The 24294-nt window shown below is 39.4% G+C and overlaps 1 protein-coding gene across 2 annotated transcripts in view; it reads right to left on the bottom strand.

The window, feature by feature from the left end:
• Positions 1-2847: 2847 nt before the first annotated feature.
• The window catches only part of ERICH3 (glutamate rich 3), a 97500-nt gene continuing 76053 nt past the window's right edge, over positions 2848-24294 (bottom strand). The window contains exons 12-15 of one of the 2 annotated variants that reach the window (XM_032302005.1): positions 21085-21531; positions 12108-12230; positions 6116-8438; positions 2848-5436 (exon numbers count right to left, since the gene is read on the bottom strand). In XM_032302005.1, the coding sequence (XP_032157896.1) occupies positions 6151-8438; positions 12108-12230; positions 21085-21531 (2858 nt within the window). In that variant the 3' untranslated portion in view covers positions 2848-5436; positions 6116-6150. The remainder of the gene's footprint in view (positions 5437-6115; positions 8439-12107; positions 12231-21084; positions 21532-24294) is intronic. The other variant, XM_032302006.1, reaches the window with a different exon arrangement.

Here is a 24294-nt window from a genome sequence, read left to right as displayed (position 1 = left end):
CCTGGGATCAAGCCTAGCATCAGGCTCCCTGCTCAGTGGGGAGCCTGCTTCTCCCTCTCCCTTTGCCTCTCCCCATGCTTGTGCTTGCTCTCTCTCTCTCCCTCTCTCTGTCAAATGAATAAATACAATCTCTAAAAATTTTAATAAAAAATAAAATTTAAACATCTTTTAAAATTTTCAGTATAATAAACACACAGTGTTATATTAATTTCAGGTATATAATATAGTGATTCAACAACTCTATACATTACCCAGTGCTCATCATAAGTCTACTCTTAATCCTATCAGCTATTTCTCCCATTCCCCTACCCCACCTCCCTTCTGGTAACCATCAGTTTGTTCTCCACAGTTAAGAGTCTGGTTTTTTTTGGTTGATTTAAAGTTTTCTTATGAACATAAGTTTCTATATACAAAATTTCTTCTGGATGAAGCTATCATTACAACAAGGAGTAATATGCATTTGGCCAAAACGACATACATGTATTATAAGTTTTGATAACCGTTATCTGTAAAAAGCAAGAGCAGAAATGTATCTCTTAAAAGGGTGACTTCTATTTTTAGTTTGTATATGTATGAACAAATATTATTTACTGCTAAATGAGAGTGTTGAACATCAGTTCTATTCCATCTTGCTTTATTTGTAATGATGTACAAAGGTAGTATTTATGCATGTCACGTAAGTAAATCGATGGGAATAGAAGTGGTTTGAAGTGTTGAAGTTTGAAGTACTGTACTGCAGTTGTCATCTCTGACCTCCTTGTGATTTACCAAAAGGCACAGACTGATAAAATACCAAAAATTATTTTACTGTCTTGTCCGCTGACAACTCAATCAAGTCCTCCTTTAGTTTTCTTGAAAACAAAGAACTGAAAACCACTTGTCTTGCAGAAGGATTGGTTAACCAGTCATCGAGGTCATTCCTGTGCTCCATACCTACACCATATTTCACATTGTTCATCATGTGTGACATCTCGGAGGAAACACAGTAAGTCGGTAAATGAAGAGTTGACACCTATTATTAAGAGAGAAAGAGAGACTGGCAAAAGGGAGGACCTTGAGTGCAACTAGTTTCAGGTCCATTTCATGATATAAGTGCATATGATGGTTGAACACCTGCAAAGTAGCCTTGCTAGTGAATCCCTTGAAAAGCTTCATTTCCCCTCAGGGATACACCCACACCAGCTTGAAGATATCTACATCACCTTAGTACCAAGCTCCTGAACAAGTACGAGATTTCTCCTACACTTTTTTCCTTAACACCACCTTAGTTATAAGTAGATATTTAATGAAGACCAGGAAGGATCTGACAAAGGAGGTAGAGAGCTTGTTCTTAAATAGACTTTGGCACAAGACTCTCTGTCCCAGGAATCTTCTGTGTACTCTATTTTCCCTATGAAAAATGGAGGCATCACATCATCACAAAGTATTGTAAGGGTTGCACAGATTATGAAACAAGATAAAACTTCTGGAAGGAATTTCAAAAGGAATGTGTATTCTCAATACCCAGCATTTTAGCTGACAGAATTTATATTACCTGTCATAGTTTTCCTATCATAGGGCATGGTATTAGGAGGAAGGAAAAAACAAAGAACAAAAAAAGAACGGTGAGCTTGAGAGTGACTTTGAAGGAATTCTAGCTATATTTATTCCCTGTTCCTTTGTACCTCTTGTTGCTGACCATGTTGACAGGGAGATTTTTTTAAATGACACAATCAGGTACGTATAGAGGACTAGAAGGAAATATTGCCCAAGGTCAGAAGTGGCCTTTCCTGGGCTGTCCTTGAAGCTAGTGGAATATTTCACTTATTAGATGAATCTCTAAGGCTTTCTTTTCTTTTCCCAAGCAATCATTTTCCAAGGGCAATATTTGTGGCAAAATTACTGATTTAGAAGTATGATGGAACTCAACTTTAAATTTATAACACAAGAATTTATAAAGCCACAGAAAAGGCTCAACTTAAAAAGATTTTTACAGGGGCACTTGGGCAGCTCAGTTGGTTAAATATCTACCTTTGGCTCGGGTCATGATCCCAGGGTCCTGGGATCAAACCCCTTATCAGTCTCCTTGTTTGGTGGAGAGTACTTCTCTCCCTCTTCCTGCTTATTTTCTTTCTCTCCCTCTCAACTAAATAACATCTTTAAAATAAATAAATAAATAAACAAATTTCAAATAGCCTAATTCTGCCTACCTTTACTTTGGTTGTCTAGTTTTCTCTTGAATTATTTAAATAATTTACCTTATTCTTTGATTAGCTGTAAATATAACTCCCTTCTTTCTGATACAGTATATATTAATGAGATCTGTTATTTCCCCTTCTAAACCACCCCAATGCACCTTTCTTTCAAAAAAAAAAAAAAGATTTTATTTATTTGACAGAGAGAGAGAAAGCAAGAGCACAAGCAGGGGGAGCAGCAGAGGGAAAGGGAGATGCAGGCTCCCCACTGAGCAGGGAGCCAAATGCGGGCTTGGTCCCAGTACCCCAGTATCATGACCTGAGCCGAAGGCAGACGCTTAACCAACTGAGCCACCCAGGCACCCCTAAATGCATCTTTCAAAAGAAGTTTCCTTCCTTACACCTGTGGCCAGGTGTAAGAGGTACAAGAGACAGGGAATATATAGCTGGAATCTCTTGAAGTCCCCCTTAAACTCACCCTCCCTTCCTTTCTTTGCAAGTCTTTTCCTTCCTCCGACCAGCAAATGAAAACATTTAGAAGTGCACATACAGTATCTTGCTATGTATTTACGATACCTCTTCCTAGAAGATAATGTGTGAGATGAAGAACATCAGAGTTTGGGGTCTGAAGACCTGAGACTGAACATGATTTTAGACAAACCACTTAACTTTATTGAGCTTGTATTTACTTGTTTAGGAAATGGTAGTAACTTTCCTCTCTGGCATTACCCCATGTATGGGAAAGACATGTATGAATGCAGACGTGTTTTCAGACAGTCGATATAAACAACCTGTGAGACAAATTTTCTCTGCTTTATAGAGTTTAAATTCATAAGGAAAGGACAAAGAAAATAATCTCAAAGTCTAGTCTTATTTTTAAAGAATCATTCACATGTCTTATTTGTAAATGTATGTTTTTTTTATGCTTTTAATAATGAAACTGAGGGGAAAATCAGTTCAGCTGAACATACAAATAGTTTTATCAACATAGTATTTGCAGAGAAAGAAATTCATTTAATCGAAATATCACAACACTGAATTTCACACTTAAACCCACATGCAGATTGTAGGATTATGTTACAGAATGTTTTGATCGAATGTGTTAAATATAAAAATAATTCAATGCAATTTCCATTTAGCACATTGTACAAAAGTCATTCTTCAATAGAATTAACAAGTTTACAATCTTTCTTATAAGGTGCTATGTATTCAAAGTGCTCTGTAGCATTGAGGTTGAGATTAGGAAACAAATACTGGAGAGTTCCTCAGTAACGCAGCTCAGTAATAAATGAAATCGGATATACTGTAGATGAAACCCACCCATTAATCCTAAAACAGACCATGGCGATCCGTGGTGCGCTGTGAGAGGCACTCATTCTTGGTGTGGGGTGGGGCTGGACGATGTCATAAACACATCATTATGGTCCTAATAAAAATAAGCTTCAAGTTGAATCCATCACTTTTATAGTGAGTACCCTTTCCTAGAGAAAAGGAGAAAAACAGAGGCACAGAAAACGAAAGAGGCAGAGAAAGTTCACAATGCTTCTGCAGTCCATTTTCCTCCTGAGATTAATCCTCAGTACAACCCAGAGTCCACAATAGCAGTTCCAGACTTTAGAGTCCATCAGAATTACCTGGAGGGCTTATTAAACACCCACTGCAAGGCCCCAGCCACAGCGTTTCCAATTTAATAGGTGTGAAAGGAGGGTGGGAATTAGTATTCTTGGAACAGTTCCAGGTGATGCTGATATCTTCATCAAGGGACCACATTTTTGAGAACCACAGGTTATATCTTGGATCAAGGGCTCCTTTATTAAAATGAAACATACCTAAAAAGACAACATGCCTGCTCCCTAGGGACATAGAGTGTAGGGCATTCTGCCTAGATTGTATGATTTAAGGCACCAGCCCTCAATTTTAGCTACATAATAGTAGTAAGAGAATAGAACAGTAGTAGAGTAGAATCAACTGAATTTAAAAAAACAAAAAACAACAACAACAAAAAAAACACTTGATGCCTACACCCATCTAAAAGTAATTAAACCCACATCTCCAGGGAAGGGGGCCAGGGGTTGAATCATTCACGGAAGTGCTCCGCACAAGTCTAATGAGTAGTCCAGCTGGAGAATCGCTGCTTTAGGAGATTTTGTACATCTCCTCATGGGAGAAAATATGGCCAAACATATGTGCCTTTTAGGGTACTGGTATAGGAACAAAGGCGTCTTCAAGGAAATCATAATCCCCAGTAGGCACACGGATGCACAACTATTTCTAGTAATATCAAGGGGTAATTTAGAAAGTGATTCTGACTGTTGATTTACAATGCCCCGCAAGGTTAGTTCACAGGTTTGAAATAACAGCACTCGGGCAGGTGAGCAGCACACTAATCTAATCCAAGTTTCTTTTCCATCAAATGATATCACCCAAAGAATCCAGAGTCTAGAATGTTGGTGTGTGTACTGATGTGCCATATTTACCTGCTATAATTATTGTTACTCATTTCAGTCAGCTTAATTATTTACTACTCTGATTTACATTTGAATGGACCTATAAATAAGGCCCCCAGGGACAAAATGCTACCAGCAGTTAAGTCTATCTCAGAAAGCAAAACTACAGAAACACAAACAAACAAACAAACAAAAACCAAAGGGCATTTTGAAATAAGATTGCCGCTTTACTCTTCTAGCATAAATAAGATGAATAAATAAGTGTAGTAAATCAACATGCCATAGAATCCCTTTCTGGAAGGATTTACAGGGCTGGAGCAATTTTTAGTACTGAGTGTACACGAAGGACCTTTAGAGCTCATTTTCACAAACCAAGTCATTAAAGCCCCAAGCCACAGACTTTAAATAAAATTCTAATGTATGAAACCGGAACTAATATTTGATTATAAATAAAAAGGAGTTTAAACAAACCCCAGATGTGAGGACTGGGCCTTTCAGGTGATCTTTGGTAAAAGTCAAACATTTGAAAGCTATCAATTGGATTTGAATAGAGACACATTAGCTATGTTAAATACATAACAGCCTCACAGTCTTCCATTAGAAACTGCGGCCCCTAAGGAGGGTCCTACAGAAGGATCCAGTTAATTTTAAGGTGTTTTCTGTGCTACTGACCAACACTGCTGGACTGGGAACCGGCTTAGACAAGCAAAATGATTTAAAAAAAAAAAAAGAGGTAAAAATCCAAAGTCAAAGTGAGATGCTTGGGTGAATCTTTCTCCAGTCTTAAGTCTTCCAGAAGACATCTTTCAAACATCCTGAAAAATAATAAAAAGGACAGAACGATGTGTAAAATCTCTCAGGATAGTAGAAACTGGGCACTGAGAATAAGACGGCATCAGGGAAATAGCAGGAATACAGGAAATGCTAAAAATAATTTTAGCCTTTAGTTACAATCTGCAATATTTTACATATATTTTTATAATGTGTATATATTTTTCATATTTTATAATTTATGCTCTATGTATATTAAACTTCACAAAAACTGCAGAAATGAAGGCATACAGCCCATTTAAAGGCAAGTAATCACAGCCATCCTTTTAAACACTCAAAGGGAAATGAATTTGGGAATAGAGTTTGATTCTTCTTGTCTGTGGTGCGTCCCTGTGGCCCATTCTCTTTAATTCATCTCCAGGACCCTGGAAAGGAGACATGGGTTTCACCTCCTCAGAGAAATGTGCTTGCAGAGCAGAGAACATGACTCGGGGGTACAAAAGGGGTAGAAGTGGGTGCCTGTGTGCACGTTGGTGCCGTCACATTGGTCTTCTCCAGCTCCTGTCCTCAGGGGCTGGGGGCTAAGCAGTATAGCCTTGAGAATTGACACTGCTGGGTACAGGTGTATGCAGGGACAGATGAAGGTTTGAGCTTGACCAAAGGGGAGGGATTCTCAGGTGGGGAATCTGTTAAATCCTGCAAACAGAGCGGGCTTAAACTCACCTTCTGCCCCAAAGTCTCTTAGGCCTTCATGTTGTTCAAGGAGGCATCTGCGTTTGCACGTTCTCTTTTTCTCTCTGCACTGTAAGCTCTCGGCTCTCTTGGCTTTCCGTGTAATCAGGTTTTACAGGGAGCGTTTGCAGGCCCTGTAGACTGTCTCTCCTAGGCTCTGACTCTCTCCCTCGGGACACTCCTGGGCTGAATTCTTGAGCTGCACCCAACTCCTGCCCGTCTTCACAGCTCCCCGGGCCAGCCTCCTCTCCCACGGGCTCTGCCTGCTGCATGGTTTCAACTCCCCGGCCCTCTGGATCCTGCCCTAGCTGTGGGGCCTTCCCTCCCGGGTCTGAAGGTTCTTGTGGAGCCCCCACCTCAGCCTCTGGTACCCAAGTCCCTGGCACCTCCTCCCTGCTCGGAGCTCTTTCCTCTGCCACCACCTTCTCAGCAGCTGCTGGTTTCCCTAGTAACCCCTCCACTTCGTGCCAAGTTTCCTTGCCAGCAACATCTGATGGGGAGGAGGCTTTATTTGCCTCTGTTTTCCCCTCAGCTGTCTTCAAATCTGCCAACACCTCTCTCTGCTCTGCAGCCGTTCCTGCAGCGTCGTCTTCTTGGTGGAGAACTTCCTCAGCCACCACGGCTCCAACTTGCCAGGTCCCATCCCCCTCTGTGTCCCCGTGCCTCCTCACTCCTGTCACCGGAGTGCACTCTTTATCTGCCTCCTCATCCATAGCTTCTTCACTCAGCTTTTGTGCCATCGTGGAATCTTCCTCAGAAACATCTTGGGTCATCGCTGTGACCCCTGCTCCTTGCTGCCCTTGCAAAGACCCTTCTTCATCCCCCGCTTCCAGTCCCGAGAGGCCATCTTGATCCTTGGCTGCCTGCTCCTGGGCCTCACCCGTGGCTGTGATCTCTGCCTCTGGCGCTTGCCCCTTTCCTGCCTGTTCAGTTTCAGGAGCTTCTAACATACCCTTCCCCTCAGGGCCTGGCCCTTGGTCCTGCCCCGAGGGAGCCCCATTCTCCCTGGGGAGCAGCTCAGCTCTGCCTTTGGGCTCTGGGTCCTGGGGTTCTCTCAGTCTTTCCCCTCCTTCTTCTTTGCTCAGAGCACTTGTGTTTTCCAGTGACCCCTCATATCCAGGTGACCCCTCAAACATGGTCTCCACCCTTTCTCTTAGTGAATCTCCTCCTTGCAGCCCTACGTCTTCAGTCAACTCCAACCCCGCGATGGGGGCTTCACCCTCCGCATCACACTCCATTTCATTCTGGGAGACTTGTGTCTCTTCCTCAGATCTCACTTCCTTCGAGGTTTCCTGCCGTTCCCCTTTAAACTTTTGCTCACCCTGCCCTGCATTTGCCCCTGTCACCTCTTCCCTCTCAGATTCAGTTTCCTCCAGAGAGGATTCTGGCCTCTCAGCTTTCTTCCTTTCTTCTGCTACACTTAATGCCCCGGGTAGCATTTCTTTCCTGTCATCTTCTTTATTAGATTCCGCCTCCGTCCCAACCTCCTCCCTTTCCGCATCTTCCAGGGTGGTCTCCGAAAGCCCCATCCGGGCTGCCTCAGCCTTCTCCGAAGTTGAGGAGCTCAAGACTGTCCCTGGTCCCATGGCTGCCTTCCTCTCTTCGGCTGGTTCTTCTCCCCCAAGCATTGCCTCTGCTGAACCACCTTCTCTCTCAGAGGCAGCATCTCCCTCGGCTCCCAGGTCCTCTAGGTCTGCAGATGTTTGCTCTTCCCTAGTCACCACCTCAGGCTTTCCAGACCCTGCTGAGCTCACAGCCTCCGCTCTCTCAGCCTCTCTCTCCTCTGCCTCCCTCAGGGTTTCGGCCTCCTGCATACGCTCTGAGTCCAGAGCTGCGTCACTTGCATGCACTGTTTTCTGGGAGCCCCACTCCCCCTCAGCAGCTGCCTTCTCAGTCTCCAGCACTGTTGGCAACAAGGCTGCCTCTTCAAGAGCCTCATCTTCATTCACACCTCCAGAGGCTCTGGTGGCTTCTATCCCTCTAGGGCTTAACTTCTCTTCCCCTTCAGCTTCTGCCTCAGCCCCACTCGCTCTGCTCTGAGGGAGCTCTCTTTCCTCTGTAAATTGTTCTATTAATGCCGGCTGCTCTGCTGTTGGCTTCCCCTCCCCCAAGGGAACCTCATCAACCCTTGCTTTTTCCCACGTTGCTGCCTCCCCTTTCTCTTCCGTTGTGTCAGCATCCCGGTGCTGGGGAAGTTCACCTTCCTTCGCTGCCTCTTTCTTCTCCAGTGTATACACGTCTGATACACCTTGGTTGGATTCTGTGTGTGAGCTGAGTGTTGCCCTTTTCTCCAACATGAAATTCCTGTGTGGTGCTATGAAATAGGGTTAGAAAACATGGTTACTTTAACCAGAGTGCCCAGGGAGGAGATATTCTATATAACCATATATGTGATATAGATAATATCTAGAAGCTATTGATCTTACATATTAACCATTTCCTCGATCCTATGATGCCATTGACTGTAACATGCACCATGATTTAATAATGGCTCTTCATGATGAAAATAAGTGCTATCGGTTTAATGGACACATTGATATTTAAGGAAAACTGAACATCAGAAATGTTGAAAACAAATAAGATCTCCATATCTTGGGACGCCTGGGTGGCTCAGTTGGTTAAGCAGCTGCCTTCGGCTCAGGTCATGATCCCAGGGTCTTGGGATCGAGTCCCACATCGGGCTCCTTGCTCGGCAGGGAGCCTGCTTCTCCCTCTGCCTCTGCCTGCCTCTCTGTCTGCCTGTGGCTCGCTCGCGCTCTATCCCTCTGTCTCTGAAAAATAAATAAAATCTTAAAAAAAAAAAAAAAAGATCTCCATATCTTAGAGTGGTCTCCTCCCCCTTCTCTCTCTCTCTCTCAATCTTTCATATAACACACACACCGCCTACTTTTATTTGAAATATTAGGACTTGCAGAAAAATTATGGAATAAAAAACCAGTATTTCATCTTCTTAGAAATCACTTTGCCCTAGAGCATCATAATATGTGTGTCCTTGGCTTGTGTTTCTTGTATTCATGTGGGCATTCGGCAGCACAATCACAATACAGTGTGAGCTGATTATTATCCCCTATATTACTCTCACGTTTTAAAGCTACTATATCTAGATTTAGTCATCAAATAACTTTCTAGCTCAAGGTAAGGCTTTTACTAAAGACACCAATTTGTATTATAGGTCAGGATACCTCCCTGCCTACGTTCAGAAACTGTTTTGCCTTTGGCAAAACAGGATCACAGAACAAGGCAGGACTTTGTAGTCTGGGACAAATTTCAACATAAATAACCTTCTTGAAGTATTTCATAAGTTCTCATCTATAATTCCCTGGCAAATCTGGCTGTACTAGCCATCATACTTCAATAAATCTAAGTTCAATATGTTTCTTAAAGGCTTCAAATGCGTTTCTTGTTATTTAAAAAATACATGCGTTTCTGTTGAAATGACCCATCCAAAATTAATAAAAGGATGTCATGCCAAATACCCAAAGCATTTACATTTTCTAAATGCAGAATAATACTTAGGGAGATAGGAAATTCTAAAATGGTCATCTTAATAATTTTGCTATCACTCTACTCTTTCTCACTTATAGAAGACACTAGACCAGATGCTAGAAGTTATCATACCCGTGTGCCAACCTCTAAATTATAAAGTAAGCAAATGCGTCTTCCTTGTATTTTTTATTGCTTGTCTTTTTGGCCAGCCATCTAACCCCCACACCCCACCTAGTTACCAAGGATCTACCAGAAACCTAAAGCCCTGCTCTTATTATCTCTTCATCCCTGTTCTGATACTCCATCCAGGACTATCTGATCATTCCATTTCCCCTCCTAACACAAAACACAACTGCTCTTTGTTGCATTCTCTTGGCCTTTTGCCAGCTAGCAACAATAAACCATTTTGAAGTAAGGTGGCAATAGCTGATCCTACATTTCCCTCAAAAAGTATATTTGGAAGGTAACTTTTGGAGACTTCTTTCAAAGTAGTAACAGAAATTTCAGGTCTACCAATAGGATAGTGTTGACTTTAATAGGTGGTCCTCAGCACATCATAGCAGTTACTTACTAAATTGTAGCTGTGAGTTGCTAGAGGGAAATATTGAGCCAAATGTTCATTCAGAGAACATGTAGCCAACTCACTTGAAAGAATTTTATTTCATTTTTCATATTTCACTTCAGCCATCCATTGTATCTCATTACGATTATTGGATTTAAAACAAATTAAATTAAAACAATGTGTATCAAGTCTCTTTAATAGTATATCTGTTGCTATTCAAATTCTCACATGAAAGTATATTAAAAAGTCAGTTATGAAAAACATTTAAATAAAGTCCTCTGTTTTGTAAGCTGGTCTTTAAATTTATGGATTAAAAAACATTAAGGAAAACGGGAATAAAACTGTCTGCCACCATATAATAATATACTATGCCTAAATTCTAGGAGAGAAAGGGCTAATGGCATCCAGCTGAGCTATTATATGAACATGCACATCATAGGGAAGTCAGACATGACATTCCTGAAGTAAGGGAGAAAGAGTAACTGAAATCCTTCTAAGAAGTATGAGTATGAAACATGACATGGTTTTTGACAGTAACCTCATGGGCTTTTGGGAAAAAATATATATATATATAAGACAGCAAGCGATATTCAGAAATGGAGACAATTTGATTTTGTGAAATGAATGTGTACTTAGGGGTCAGACAGAACTGGACAAGAATGCCAGCTCTGCCACTTACTATCCATATCCACTTGGGAAACAAGTTCAACAAACACTTCTCTAAGCCTTCATTCTTCTATCCAAAAAATGGGAGCAGAAATGCTTGACTCACAGAATCCTTATAATGGTTAACCATAAAATGCTTTGCAGGGTTTCTGGCACACAGAAAGCCCTATCAAGTCTTCCTTCCATACTTCCTTTCCTGCTTATGATAAATTATATTTTCTTGTTTGAATCAGATTTGATCAATAACAACTACTGTGCCTGCCCTGCAGAATGTTTGGGAGGTATACCAGAACTCCTCTAGTGGAATGCTCATCATACAAGATTTGGATTCCCTAAGCAGTTAGGGTCCTCCTCCTGTAACTCATCTACTTCATGTTCAAGTGCCACCTGGCCCTCTCCACATTCCCCAGGGGTAACTGGAGCTCAGGGAACCAGTGTGAGTGCAAATATTCTGGCTACTATTTGTTGTGAGTAATAAAGTCCTTTTTTTCTGACACAAGAGTCTTGCATCTTCTGCTCACACCATGAAACTGTGGCTGGCAAACATGTTTGCTTAAAAATAGAGTAAAATCTCAAACACCTCATAGTGCTTAATGACTGTCTTTAAAAATTAGAGGTACTGTGACCATATGATAAATAAAATGAATAACACTACCCCCCCCCCATATACACATACATATATTCAAGTCAGTACGGTTTTTAAAAGTCCTCTACTAAATACGGGGAAACCTGATTTCAAGGACACAGAGTGTTTGACCCGATGGATATGAGTCATGGTCTGTTGAATCACTCTAATTGGCAATCTTGCAGCTGGAATACTCATCACCAAGAGCCAGGTCATATGCTGATTTCCCCTAATTTAAAAAAATAAGGAGTTCAAATAAACCACTGTGAAATGTACCTTGGCCCTCTCTGTCTCCAGTGCACCAGTTGGGCAAATCCTCCTACCTGGTCACCTAACAGGGAGGCTGACTACGAAAATAAGACTGATCTGACCAACCTTTCTTTTATACTTTAATGTCCTTTTTCCCCCTCCAATCTAGGCACTAATGTATTCAAAAAAGAACAAGAACATTCATATCTGATGTCAGCTTTAAAGCTCCCCTTAAGGCCTCTCAGCCACCTCCTGCCGTCAAATTCATTAGTGGAAAGAAAATAAAGGTGGAAGAAGGAGGAAACAAGGGTTGGGGGGGTGGTGAAAGATGAAAATGGGGCTGTCATTCGCAGAGGCTTTCTAAAGGTCTTTCCTAGGTAATGATGTGCCCTCACCTGCACCTGTGTCATTCTCCAGCTTCCTCGAGTGCTTCTCCTCGTCTGTGCTGCTAACACCAGACTCGGTGTCATAGTGCCGGTGGCTGCCAGTTTCCACAGCCTCAGCGACAGTCTGTCCAACTGATTGGAGATCACAGGAAATATCAAAAGGCATAAAAACAGGTCATGGGAACATTGCTGAACTCTTTCACATCCTTTCAGCAAGTGGGGTTAATTTTAAAGTATTCACATTAAAATGTGACCTTTTCTTTTTTAAAATCTATGAAGATTAAATCGCTTCCAAGCCATGATTTCAAAAAGGAAAACACAATGGCAGATCATGAAGTAAAGAAATCCATGCAAAGAAATACTGAAAAGAGACAATAGCCAGAAGCAGTGACAGATCAGCCAAATGCACATGCAATGAAATGATGGAAAACAAGGTTTAGTTGCATTTTCCTTTCTAGAAACATATGTCATGGCTTTTATAACACCAGTCATCATGGCTTTTTGAAATTTCTAAGACTATCAGAGATGACTGTACTATGAGCATTTCATACATTAGTAGATTTTAGTGATTTGACCTCAATACTCACTCCAGGTGGACACAGCGAGAAAAGCTAGTGTATGGTTCCTATATATTCGACAGTAAAAGCTGTTGTAGAAATTCCTGTTCTCTGCAGCTGATAACCAGCCATGAAACTTCAGAAACACAATGACCTAAGTTCAAGTCCCATACTCCATACCAAGCATGTCATCTCCAGGAAGTTCTTTGACCCAAGCTTAAGCCTCAGTTTACCCATCTGTCAAAAAAAGTTACCTACTCAATGGTTATTGGAAGGATTAAATAAAGAAATATATGTAGTACAGGCTTATCTTTACTTATAAGGAGGTGCTTAAGCACTTAATAAATAATAGCTATGATGATGATGAGCATGTTGATTATAAGTATTACCAACCAATCCGGCATGATTCTAGGCAACACTGTAATATCAATTAAATTTGTCTTTAATTTCTGACATGTCCCTGTCCACATCCCTTACCTATTATCCAATGATCCCTGTGCCTAAATCCCAAACACCTACCATTGTGCCACCTTCTGGTGAATTAAAGCTCACTCGAATAACCCTAGACCAAGATCTGCCCTCCCAGATAAGAACATGTCCCCAAAATACATTCTCCTTCCTCCCTCCCACCCCCCGTCTGCCTTCCTTCCTGCCTTCCCTCCTTCCTTCCTTCCCTTCTTTCTTTTTTTCTCTCTTTCCTCTCACATATTTTGGTTCAATTGATCCAAAAACTGTACTTTGAGAAAAACAGAACTAAAATGTGGTCTCTTGCGCACTTTAAGGTGAACTGCTAAAGGGTAATTGGTTACTTATTGATTCATCTGTGTTTAGAAGCAAATAGTAAAATGTCTGCCTCATGTGGCTTTTGGGGACAAGAATGGAATGACTTAACTTTATTAATATTAAGAGAATAAACATGGAAATGAAAAGAGGTATATCATATAGTCCAAATTCTGTTTTAAATAATTGTTTAACATCAACTTTCCTCATTCATCTGATAACCAAATAAAAAAGATTTTTATAATAATAGTTTAGAGATGACATCAACTCATGACAATTTGATTATAGTAGGGTTTGTTATCAAACAAACCTTTATTTTAGGAACTTGTGAACTTTGCACATATAATTAAATATCATCTTGCCCACTATAATAATATTAACAGTATTAACCAATGAGTTTAAACATGCAATGTTTTAGGTCCTTGTGTATAATAAATCTGCTTAGCTAATTGAGCAATAGTAATTCCAAAAATGGTAGGACAGTGGAATGGGAGCAAGACTGATTTCACAACAATGATTTGAAGTTTTGTTTCATCAGAGCCTACGAGGTACCTGGATTTTTTCCCCCGGTAGCCATAGACTATAAATAAGTATGGTTTATCATATGAATATCAAATCCTTATGTTATACACCTAAAATAATATACATCAATTATACCTTAATAAATTTTTAATGAAAAATGGTTTATCATCATCATAATAATAATAATTAAAATAAACAATTAGCAGCTATTGAACCAAAGACTATTCTAAGAAGCCAAACGATACTAGCATAATTTGAAAATTACAACTCACTCAGAATGGACAGTGAAGCATGTAGTCCCTCTGTCTCAGGACTGTCCTCACCACCTGGCCACGTCTCCTGGCTTGCCCCTGGAGGGTTAGGCTTTGGAAGTAGATGAGAAGGCTTTTGGAAGTAGATATAGAGTTAGGTGTTGCCTGCTTCAGATTCAGCAAGAATGGGACCCTGGCCTGAGCATCAAGGACTTATGAGGTGTGAGACCAGAAAAGTCCTCCCTTGGTCATTTTTTTTCCTCAGATGTTCTGAAACTAAAACTTAAAAGCAAGAACTTAGCCAGGGTCTAACCTTCAGGGTTTCCACCTTGAGGAAATGAGGACCGTGCCTGCTGAGCCCGGAGCCAGCACTGTAATACATCACTTTGTGTTCTTAACTACTTAGCCCTTGACCCCCTGAGGCTCCTCGCCTTCCGTCTCTGTAAAGATGACCATTAAAAGCAAAGGAAACTGTTCTCACAGCCTTCAAAGCAAAGTGGAAGAGGCTTGCTCCGAGAATTCTTAGAAAAGCGCTTTTCCACTCAAATAGTATAGAATATTTTAAGATGTTTTTTAAAATACCAAAATATTATTATCTGATATTAGCTTTTTTATTATGAAAACAAACATATTTTAAAATAATATATACAGTACTCTCTCAAAATAGGGAAATAGTACATATCCTTATTTAAAGCTTTATAAGATTATAAGGTATAAAAAAGAAAACAAAAGTTATCCTAGTTTCACCACTCAGAACTACTAGTTAACATTTGGGTGGATCTCTATGTATCTTTTTTACTCTCCTCTTAGTATAGATAGCATTTTTTAAATTTAGCAATATATTGTGACTATTTCCACATATCATTAAATAAAAAAAGATTCCTCAGTAACTACATAAAAGTTCTAATAGATTTTTACTAAAATGTGGTTAACCAGTTGTCTGATGTTGAATATTGAGTTATTTCCATTTGTGTGTGGGTGTATGTGTGATTATAAAGTTATTTTAAATACCACTTACAATCATTTTTGTATTTTTTTCTGACTATTCCCTTAGGGCAAATTCCTGGAATTGGAATTGCTGGCTCAAAGAGCATATTTTTAGAAGCTTTTGATATATGTTTTTATATGTTCTTCAGAAAAAGGAGGTATCAACAAACGATTTCACCTGTAATGAGGGAAGGCTGTATGACCCTGCACATTGCCAACAATGTCACAATTTGCACCAATTCTTTCTATAATTTTGTAATTGAAAACTGGTGGCAAGGATGTCATTTTCAATATTAGTAGGCAAGCTTTCTATAATCATTCCCGCTTCTCCACTTGTTTTGAAACAAAACAAACTGGATCCCATCTCAAAACACACTAATAACGCTGAGCAACTCACTAACAGAAGAAAGGTTTAAAGAGGAAACTTTTCATCTGAATTTTAAGGATGTAAGAAGCTATAAAGGAAGAGTAAGATCTATCCAAGTTTATCCCAAGTTCCCCATGACCTTGAATACCCTGCGTGTGATTCGATCATTCTTTGTGTAGCCAATCAATTACCTTCCTAGCAAGACACCATGACAGACTTTGTGACTAACACCCTCTACCTACGCAGTGAAGATGCGCCTGCTCTTACCTCCGGCTCAGCAACACCACCCACACAAACCCAGGACTAATTACAAACTCAAGTCCACAGCTGTTCAGAGATAACAGCTGCAGAGAGCTAATATCTATCCTCCATGCAGTACAGAATAGTAGAGAATCATCTTTCTGCAACTTTCAGATCACGTCATTTGCATGTTCAAACCATTCTATCTTAGAATGCAATCCTCCCGATGGCATACACGTTTCTTTCTCTGCCTCATCTTCCACCACTTTCTGGTTCATCTGTTTGTTTGCATCTGTCACACCAGCCTCCCTTCCGGAAGCTTCACTCAGCAAGGATGCTCCCTGTTTAGAGTTTAGAGTCCTCGAGTTTGCTCTTCTTTCTGCTTCCTGTGGGCTTTCTCCAGCTGGCAGGGTACCTCTGCCCTGTAATTCCTGCTGGTCTCTGCTCAAATGTCCCCTCATCAGAAAGGCCGTCCCTAAAATCCACCCCTTCCTAGAACCATTACTCTGTCCTCTTACCCTGATTGGTTTTTCTTCTACACTTAGTCCAGAATACCCCAGTACTTTAGACGTCAGCTCACAACACATGACGATCAGACTGCATATGGCTTTACATTACTTAGGTTTAGAAAGCTGGCCAAGCATGCTGATGTCCTCTCATTCACGTATAAAAGCATAAAATGCCTGCTGCCATATACATTTTACAGTATACTTTATAATATTCTACTCAACATTTTATTTATATTTGTAATGTATAAATTATATTACTTCCCAAATTAATCTACCTAAATTGTTCCACTAGTAGAACACAGAGCAAAGATCATGTCACAGTGCATTAAGACAGCTTAAACTGAAGATAACAGAGAAAAATAAACACATTAAAATAACACTATGCCCTATCATCCTGAATTGCCTCCCAAGGACATTGTCCCATTGTAGCTGGCAATTATAATCTTTTACTTTACCCACTTCACTGGATGCAACACATCTTTTATATCAATTCACCTGATTTGTTGGTGGACTGGACAATGCCCAATTAAGTGAGACATATAAAATAGAAAGAAAAATATCACCTTATGTTATCAATCTGAAAGGTACAAAGGTACTGACTATAGAACTTAACTACTTTATCCACGGCTATGATCTTAAGTGAAAACAATTCAGATAAAGTTGTATTCGTTGGGACACTATAAAACATCATTAACTGATTGTAATTTTGTAGCCCACACACCTGTTCCTAACATAATCACAGTTCATAATTCAGCACCAAACAAATATGAGAGATAATCTTCTATACATTATCTTGGTCCCCATTTTGACCTAAGGTTCTAATCAGAGATCTAAATAATCTCGGTCCCCATTTTGACCTAAGGTTCTAATCAGAGATCTAAATAAAATAATACACATTTCACTCTTTACCATGCCTTCTGATTGAATGCAGCATGGTCAGCTACATGACCTTCCTCTCAAGCATTAACTCTGGTTCCGTCCCTCTCACCTGATCCATCTAACAGAAAACTCCATTAAGAAAGAGGAACTAGTCATAACCTCTTTGCTTGGCATCAGGCAAGTCAAGACCTAGTTTACTTTATCTGAAATTTTCTTAGAAATATTTATTCATATAAGGGACTCTGAGACTATTTCTGACCTCTCTTTATCTATTATTTTAAACATTTACACATTTACTGTATCATTTCCTTAAATATATTTAAAAACATCAGCACTCAAGAGTTATAATCTATGCCTTCTTGGTTTTTGATAGCATTAATCTTTCTGCATCATTCTGAATATTTTCCATTTTTTAAAAATCCATTAATGTTTCATTTTCCACTGTACTTTCTTCCCCTCTGCCTCTAGGCCTCCATAACCCAGAAATTTTGTTCTTTTGTGGAAGATGGGCCATAGAACAAATCTACCGGTTCTTGCACAGAAGGCAACATATTTTTAAGAAAATTTGCAAAGTTATAAAATACTAATGCAATAAGTAGAATACTATATAGTGAATAAGAATAAAATATAGTTATATGTGCTAACATGAAAAGGTATTGAAGACATGGTATTAAGTGAAAAAAAAGCAAGTGGTAAAACAAAATGTATCATGTTTCCATCTATCTATAAAAAGAATGTATGTATATATATGTAATATATGAATATATTTTTATATATGTATAGAGAGAAATTTCTCTGGAATCAGGTCTAAAAAAAATATTTTCTGCAGATATGACACTGTTGCATGGGAAAGAGTAGAGGTGGGACAAGGAGGACCAGCTTTCTTTTCATTCTCTCTGTTTTGTATTGTTTAAACTTTTCAACCAATCCTTTGTAAGAAAAAAATTTTATCAAGAGCCTTAATATGTGATCTAGAAATGATACTCTTAGGAACCTAACCTAAGAAAATAATTATAGATTTTAAATTACCTTAGGTCATAAGATATTAGAGTTCTATTAATAATAGTGAAAATAGGGAAAAATATAAATATCAATAATAGGGGAATGGTTACCTTATTCGAAAACCACAGAATGGGATGACACACAGATATTGAAGATTACATAATAACAAAAAATGTTTATGGTATAACAATAAGGATAAAAAGCAGGATATAACATTTTATAAAAATTATGACAACATGACTTTGTAAGCCCTAAGTTTAGAAATCAAAAAACTGACCACATATTGAAGGTGATTTTTGTGTGAGCGCTAAACCTATGGGTAATTTTTTAAAAATCTACTCTTCTCTATATTCTGACTGTTATTTCATGTTATGTCATAAGCAGTTAATGAAAAATAAACACTGACAAAGAGACCTGCTACATTTATTAAAGCTTAAGAAAGATAAAAAGTCACAAACCTTGCCATCTAGTGTCAAACCTGCCTTAATAAAAAGATAACAAAATGCTTTAGAATTATAGATGTTATCAAGTCAAGAACACAGACTTCCCATAATATGTAAGAAAAATGATAAACCTACACACTTTTCATTTCACACATTCAGAAAAAACCCTCCTCACTTTCTTCCAAGTGGCACGATCCTAGTCCAATGTTTCTGCTATTCCATCATCACCTAAATACAACCTACACTACATTTATCTTGCTTTATGAAAAGATGTCTAGGTACACAAGGCCAGGTACACAATCTAGTTTTCTGAAGTGGAAGTTAAAGAAATAACAATGTCACTGTTCCTACTGAACTTCAACATCTCTACCTTTTGAGGGCAGCAACTTGCCCAGTTGTACAAATTTCCTCGATGGTACATTATACATTCTAGAACTGAACAATGAAATCCATGATCAAAGACCTGAATTATTTTGTAAGAAGTTTTCAAATATATTTTAATGAGGATCTTTACTCATGTATGGAAAAACCTCTTTGAAAATCTCAGAGGTCTTTAATCCCAGGGGAGAAGTTGGCAAACTTCTTCTATAAAGGACCAGAGAATGCATTCTTAGGGCTTTGTGAGCTATCAGGAGGTTTCTGCTGCAACTACTTAATTCTGTCCTTGCAATGCAAGAGCAGCCATTATTAATATGTAAGCCAGTGAGCATAGCTCTGTTTCAATAAAACTTTATTTTCTGACACTGAAATTTGAATTTAATTTTTTTTGTGTCACCACTTATTATTCTTTTGATTTTTTTCAAACCATCAAAAGACTTTAAAAACAGAACATTTTTAAAACATTCTTAATGCAGAAGGAGAAAAAAAGGCAGTAGACCAGATGGGGCCTGTGGATTGAAGTTTGTCAAGCTGTATATTCTAGAGTTATTTGAATTTGCTACACCCCACTATCTGGAATGCTTTCATCTTCCTCTGTTTGATCTTAAAAATCGTATCTAACGTTTAAAGCCTTCCTCAAAAAAATCCTTCACAAAAACATTCAAGGTGTACTTAACCAAATGGGACTTTCCCTTTCTTTTGAAACACCATAGCATTTGTACCTTCTCTGGCTTTATGAATGATTACTGACCTTTGTCCAATTATTGGTGTGCCACGCCTTCCCCTTAACATGTGATGGGAGGCACCCTCTCTTACACATTTCTTATTGACCATGGTGCCCTGTACATGGTAGAAGGTGAATAATACTGATAATTGAAAGATAACTATTCAACATCCTCAATTCCTAGATGTAGGCCCCAGTGGTTTAATAACAGCTTTTAAGGTCCTAAAAAAAAAAAAAAAAGTTAGAGACATTAAAATATTCATAAGCTTTAAAACAGATGATTTTAGTAATATTAAAATGTGAAAACAGATTTAGCTTGGAATTGAGAAGAATGCCCACCATTTTGGCAGGGAAGACAGATGAGAGAGAACAGGGGAAGGAAAGGAGTGACAGAACCAAACATCTGGCAGGTATGATCCAGCTGTCCACAGGACACAACTTGGTCCTTTAACTGTACCCTAAAATCAAGGAAGGCATCAGATCTTCCATATCTTGAAAGTCCTGGGACCTGATTATGGTGGGACACTCTTCACTCTTCCCATTCAAAAGGAACTGTCCTGCATACTCACCCAGGGACCACTAGGTCAGGAAGTCACTCAGTTTCAGAGAAGAACTCAAAGTAAAGTTTGGAGTTTTCTATGAAACTGTCATATTTTTATCTAAGTTTAAATTCCTATTGCACAGATACAATAGAAAAATCTTTAAAAACCAGAGCCATTCTGCTTGAATTCAAATCCTAAGAATGCTTCTTAGGAGCTATATAATCTTCACAATTTACTTAACCTCTCTGAGCCACAATTTTGTCACCTGTGAGAAAAAGACATGATAATAAGAGAACCTAACTCAGGGGATACTGGGCAGTTGTAGGGAGTAGATGAGTTAATGTAAGTAAGTGTTTAGAACTGGCACATTGTGAGCACCTACCAATGTCAGCTGTGTGTGTGTGTGTGTGTGTGTGTGTGTGTGTGTGTGTGTGTAGAAAGTACATATATATATAGCTAAGAAGAAATAGTATTTCTAAATAGTACCTCTAAAAAGCCACACATACCCTTGCCTTCAGACATATAATGTGTTTTATTTGATTCTTGAGATAGAATTAACACAAGAAGGAATTTACAGAAAATAGGAAACAAGCTATATAAGATTTATCAACTTTTAAAATGCAATAGAAGGGACACAGCAAGCTGAAACTACATGTATGATTATGTGATGAAGAGAGGAATAAGAAAAAAATTGAATGCCTCTGGCATTATCACAATCGTATTTCCCAAGCTTTGGCAGAAATGCAAGGACCAAATAGCTTCCATGCATGGAACAATGGCAGGTCAACTCAATGGCCATACTTACCATCTTTTTCCACCCTACTGGGACCTGCCTTTTTGTCCTCCACCTTAGCAGTGCTTCCTTCCCAAAGCTCACTCTTATCCTTTTCTTTTTCTTCTGTGGAAAGATGTTCCCTGGACTTCTCAGATAAGCCCTCGGCAATCACTTGCGTTCCTTTCTCTGTTTCTTCTTCAAGAACATTCTCCAAGTGTTCCTCTATGGGCAGAGGCTTGGTCTCTACATCCGCTGTTATAATTTCTTGGTCTTCGATTTCCACTTCTAAATAATCCTCAATTGGAAGTTGGGATTTTCCTGGCTCATCACTTTCACTCAGCTCCTGGGAAGATGAACTCCTGGCCCTTCTGTTCGGACTGTTTCCAGTGTGGGCTCCTCCATCTCCCAGAGCAGACTCGTCACTGCAACTAGAACATGGGTGACTTCTGGAGGAGGAGGATGAAGCAGTCTTTATATCTAAAAAATTAAAATGACATCATTGTTCTTCCATAAAACAACTGGATTAATTGTGGGAATTAGGTTAATAACAATTATACTAAATTTTTTAAAATATAGGTTCATAGATTTACCGTTTTCACATATATTGCACATAGCTGTCAAGATAAAGAAAAACCTATGCAATCTGAGTCTCCGGAAGTTTTTCTTTCTTAAAAAAATATTATTTATTTATTTACTTGAGAGAGAATGAGAGTGAGCGAGCATGAGCCAGAGGAAGGAACAGAGGGAGAGGAAGAAGCAGACTCCCCACTGAGCAGGGAGTCAAAGTGGGGCTTCATCCCAGGACCCCAAGATCATGACCTGAGTCAAAGGCAGTCGCTAAACTGACTGAACCATTTAGGCAGCTGTCTAGAGGTTTTCAATAGGAAATCACATTTAGCTAAAAACCAACTGTATGTATGTATGTATGTATGTATTTTTGAAAGACATTTTATTGGAAAGTCTTTGTATCTATTTCATTGTAGAAGAAACTGAATACTCTTACTTGTTCAGTAAGAGTGCTTATTCATTATCATGTTGACTAGCCACAGTATTCTCTGTGCAAAAAACTTAAATTTTTATCTACTGTAATACCAACCTTATCCAGCTAGCAATGTGTACTAGAAAGATCAATGCATTCAGATAATACCAAGACACTTGAAAGATATTCTGAAGGGATGCTTGTGTGTACGTGTGTGTGCATGTGTGGGGTGTGTGTGTGTGTGTGTGTGTATGTGTGGAGGAGGACATGTTGTCTTATTCCAGGTTTCCCCAAAGCAGACGCTGAGGTCAGGGTTCATGTGATATGTTAAGGATACGCTCCAGGAGAAACTCTTGCAGATGTAGGTGAAGCAGGGCAGGGAAGGCAAGAGGTCAATCAAGGGAGCTCTTTCAAGCAACATCTCAACCTCAGCTGATCCCACAGGGACCTCTGAGGTCTAAATTATATTAGAATTGTTCCTCTCTTGAGGAAGGAGTCGGGCTTTCATACTCTGCTCCAGTCAGAGGTGACTACCACCTCCTACCGCCCCCCACCCCCAAGGGAAGGTAAACACCTTGGCTTTTCCAGACTCTTTGTCTGGGCAAGTGAAGCAGCTCCGAAGCCCAGGGCTGTCCTCTGAAGGAGGAAGAGGGTTGCCACAGCTGGGAGATGGGACATGGAATCAGTCAGAGGGCTTCTAGAAGATGGAGGCCGTGTGCTGACGGGGTGCTACCGATACATCGACTAGATTGACTAAAACTGGAAATGGTTTCGTACTTACTACCCACAAGCCCTTTCAAAAATCTCCAAGAAAGCCACACACACACTGAATCTCTGGAAGGAAGACGTGCAGCCTGAAAGTCACGGCGTATGCTGGGGCCAGAGAAATACAAACTTGCTTCTGAGTTTTTCACCAACAGATCTGTGTTTACAGTAGTTTTTTATAGACTATATTTTCAAATGAAATAGCCTACACTTAAATGCTGCTTAGCTTTGTTGTTTTCTCTGCTCTGTGTGCTCCTTACTCTTTTCTGTTCTTTATTTCTGTTTGGCAGCTACACAGATGGCTGTAGCAGCTGATACAGACTTTAAGGGAAGAAATACCTGTCTTTCCTCTTATCCTTTCCCTTCACACCCTCCAGCCCAAATGACTCTCCATGACAGGGCTTAGAATTTTAAGTATAGTCACAGACACTTATCAGAGTTTCCACAAAGATTTGAGAGATGCTACACGGCAGTAAAGAAACAAACTCTAAAAAGCCTTTAAGCAACAGAACCCCTTCAGTACGATTCCATTTGTTCTTATCTCCCAACCGCTTTGACAGGCACCAGATGACCACTGTTTCTCAAAGGAACGCATACCTTAACCACTCATTCTTTATCTCCATTTTATAAAATCTGCCTCTCAGTAGGGAACACAGCAGATCAAGGACGGTTGTTCTCTATCTCATTTGTACCACTTCAGAAATTTAAGGGACGATGATCTCACCCTCTCTTAAGCATCTCACTTTTTTTTTTTTAAAGAAAAACAACTCATATCTGCTAGTTGTTCAATCAATAGCTCTCATTAATTGCACAATTAGCTAGAAGGCAATATTATACTTGCTCTGTACTCCCCCAAATATTCAAATCTATCCTCTTTAATATTGATTTCATGACTCACTTTTGTCTCTGAGAGTGTTCACATAATAAGAAAAATGAGCATTCCTCTACCTTTCTTTCATAGCTCCTATTAATTGTGTTACTTTATTTCAAAAGGCTGAAACACACTCTGGTTCATTTTGAGTCAGTCCCTTGGAGAAGAAAGATCAGGAGAATGAACGGCCTTCAAGAGGCAAGGGTACCTGACCTCTCATATAAACTCATTTCAGTTTTCCAATTTCTCTCTAACCTTGCTGTGCAATTTAGTTTCATTTCTTTCTCTCATTTTCATGCAGACACTGGGGCAAGCCTTTGCCTACAAATAAAAGCTCAAAATGTTTCAGGGCCACGGAATGGGATTTTCATCACTAATTTTATTTATTGTCTTAGAAATGAAGGAAGTTTTGATATAGAAATTTTTGTCTAAAAGAACATTTTACACGAAAGAACTCTGAGGGCACATACTTCATGTTTTTTGTCAGTATGGGGGAAAAAATTATCTTGAAGGTATGTTAGTAAGCAAAGCTGGCTCCCACCCAATTCTGTTTGTCTCTGCATGGCTCCCTTTAGGTACTGAAGCTAAAAGCATCTGTTCTTGATCTTTATGGTAAAGAAATGAT

Source organism: Mustela erminea, chromosome 10, assembly GCF_009829155.1.
Source record: "Mustela erminea isolate mMusErm1 chromosome 10, mMusErm1.Pri, whole genome shotgun sequence".
Classification (NCBI taxonomy): domain Eukaryota; kingdom Metazoa; phylum Chordata; class Mammalia; order Carnivora; family Mustelidae; genus Mustela; species Mustela erminea.
The sequence above is the reverse complement of the archived record's forward strand: the minus strand, read 5'-3'. Positions and strand labels throughout refer to the sequence as shown.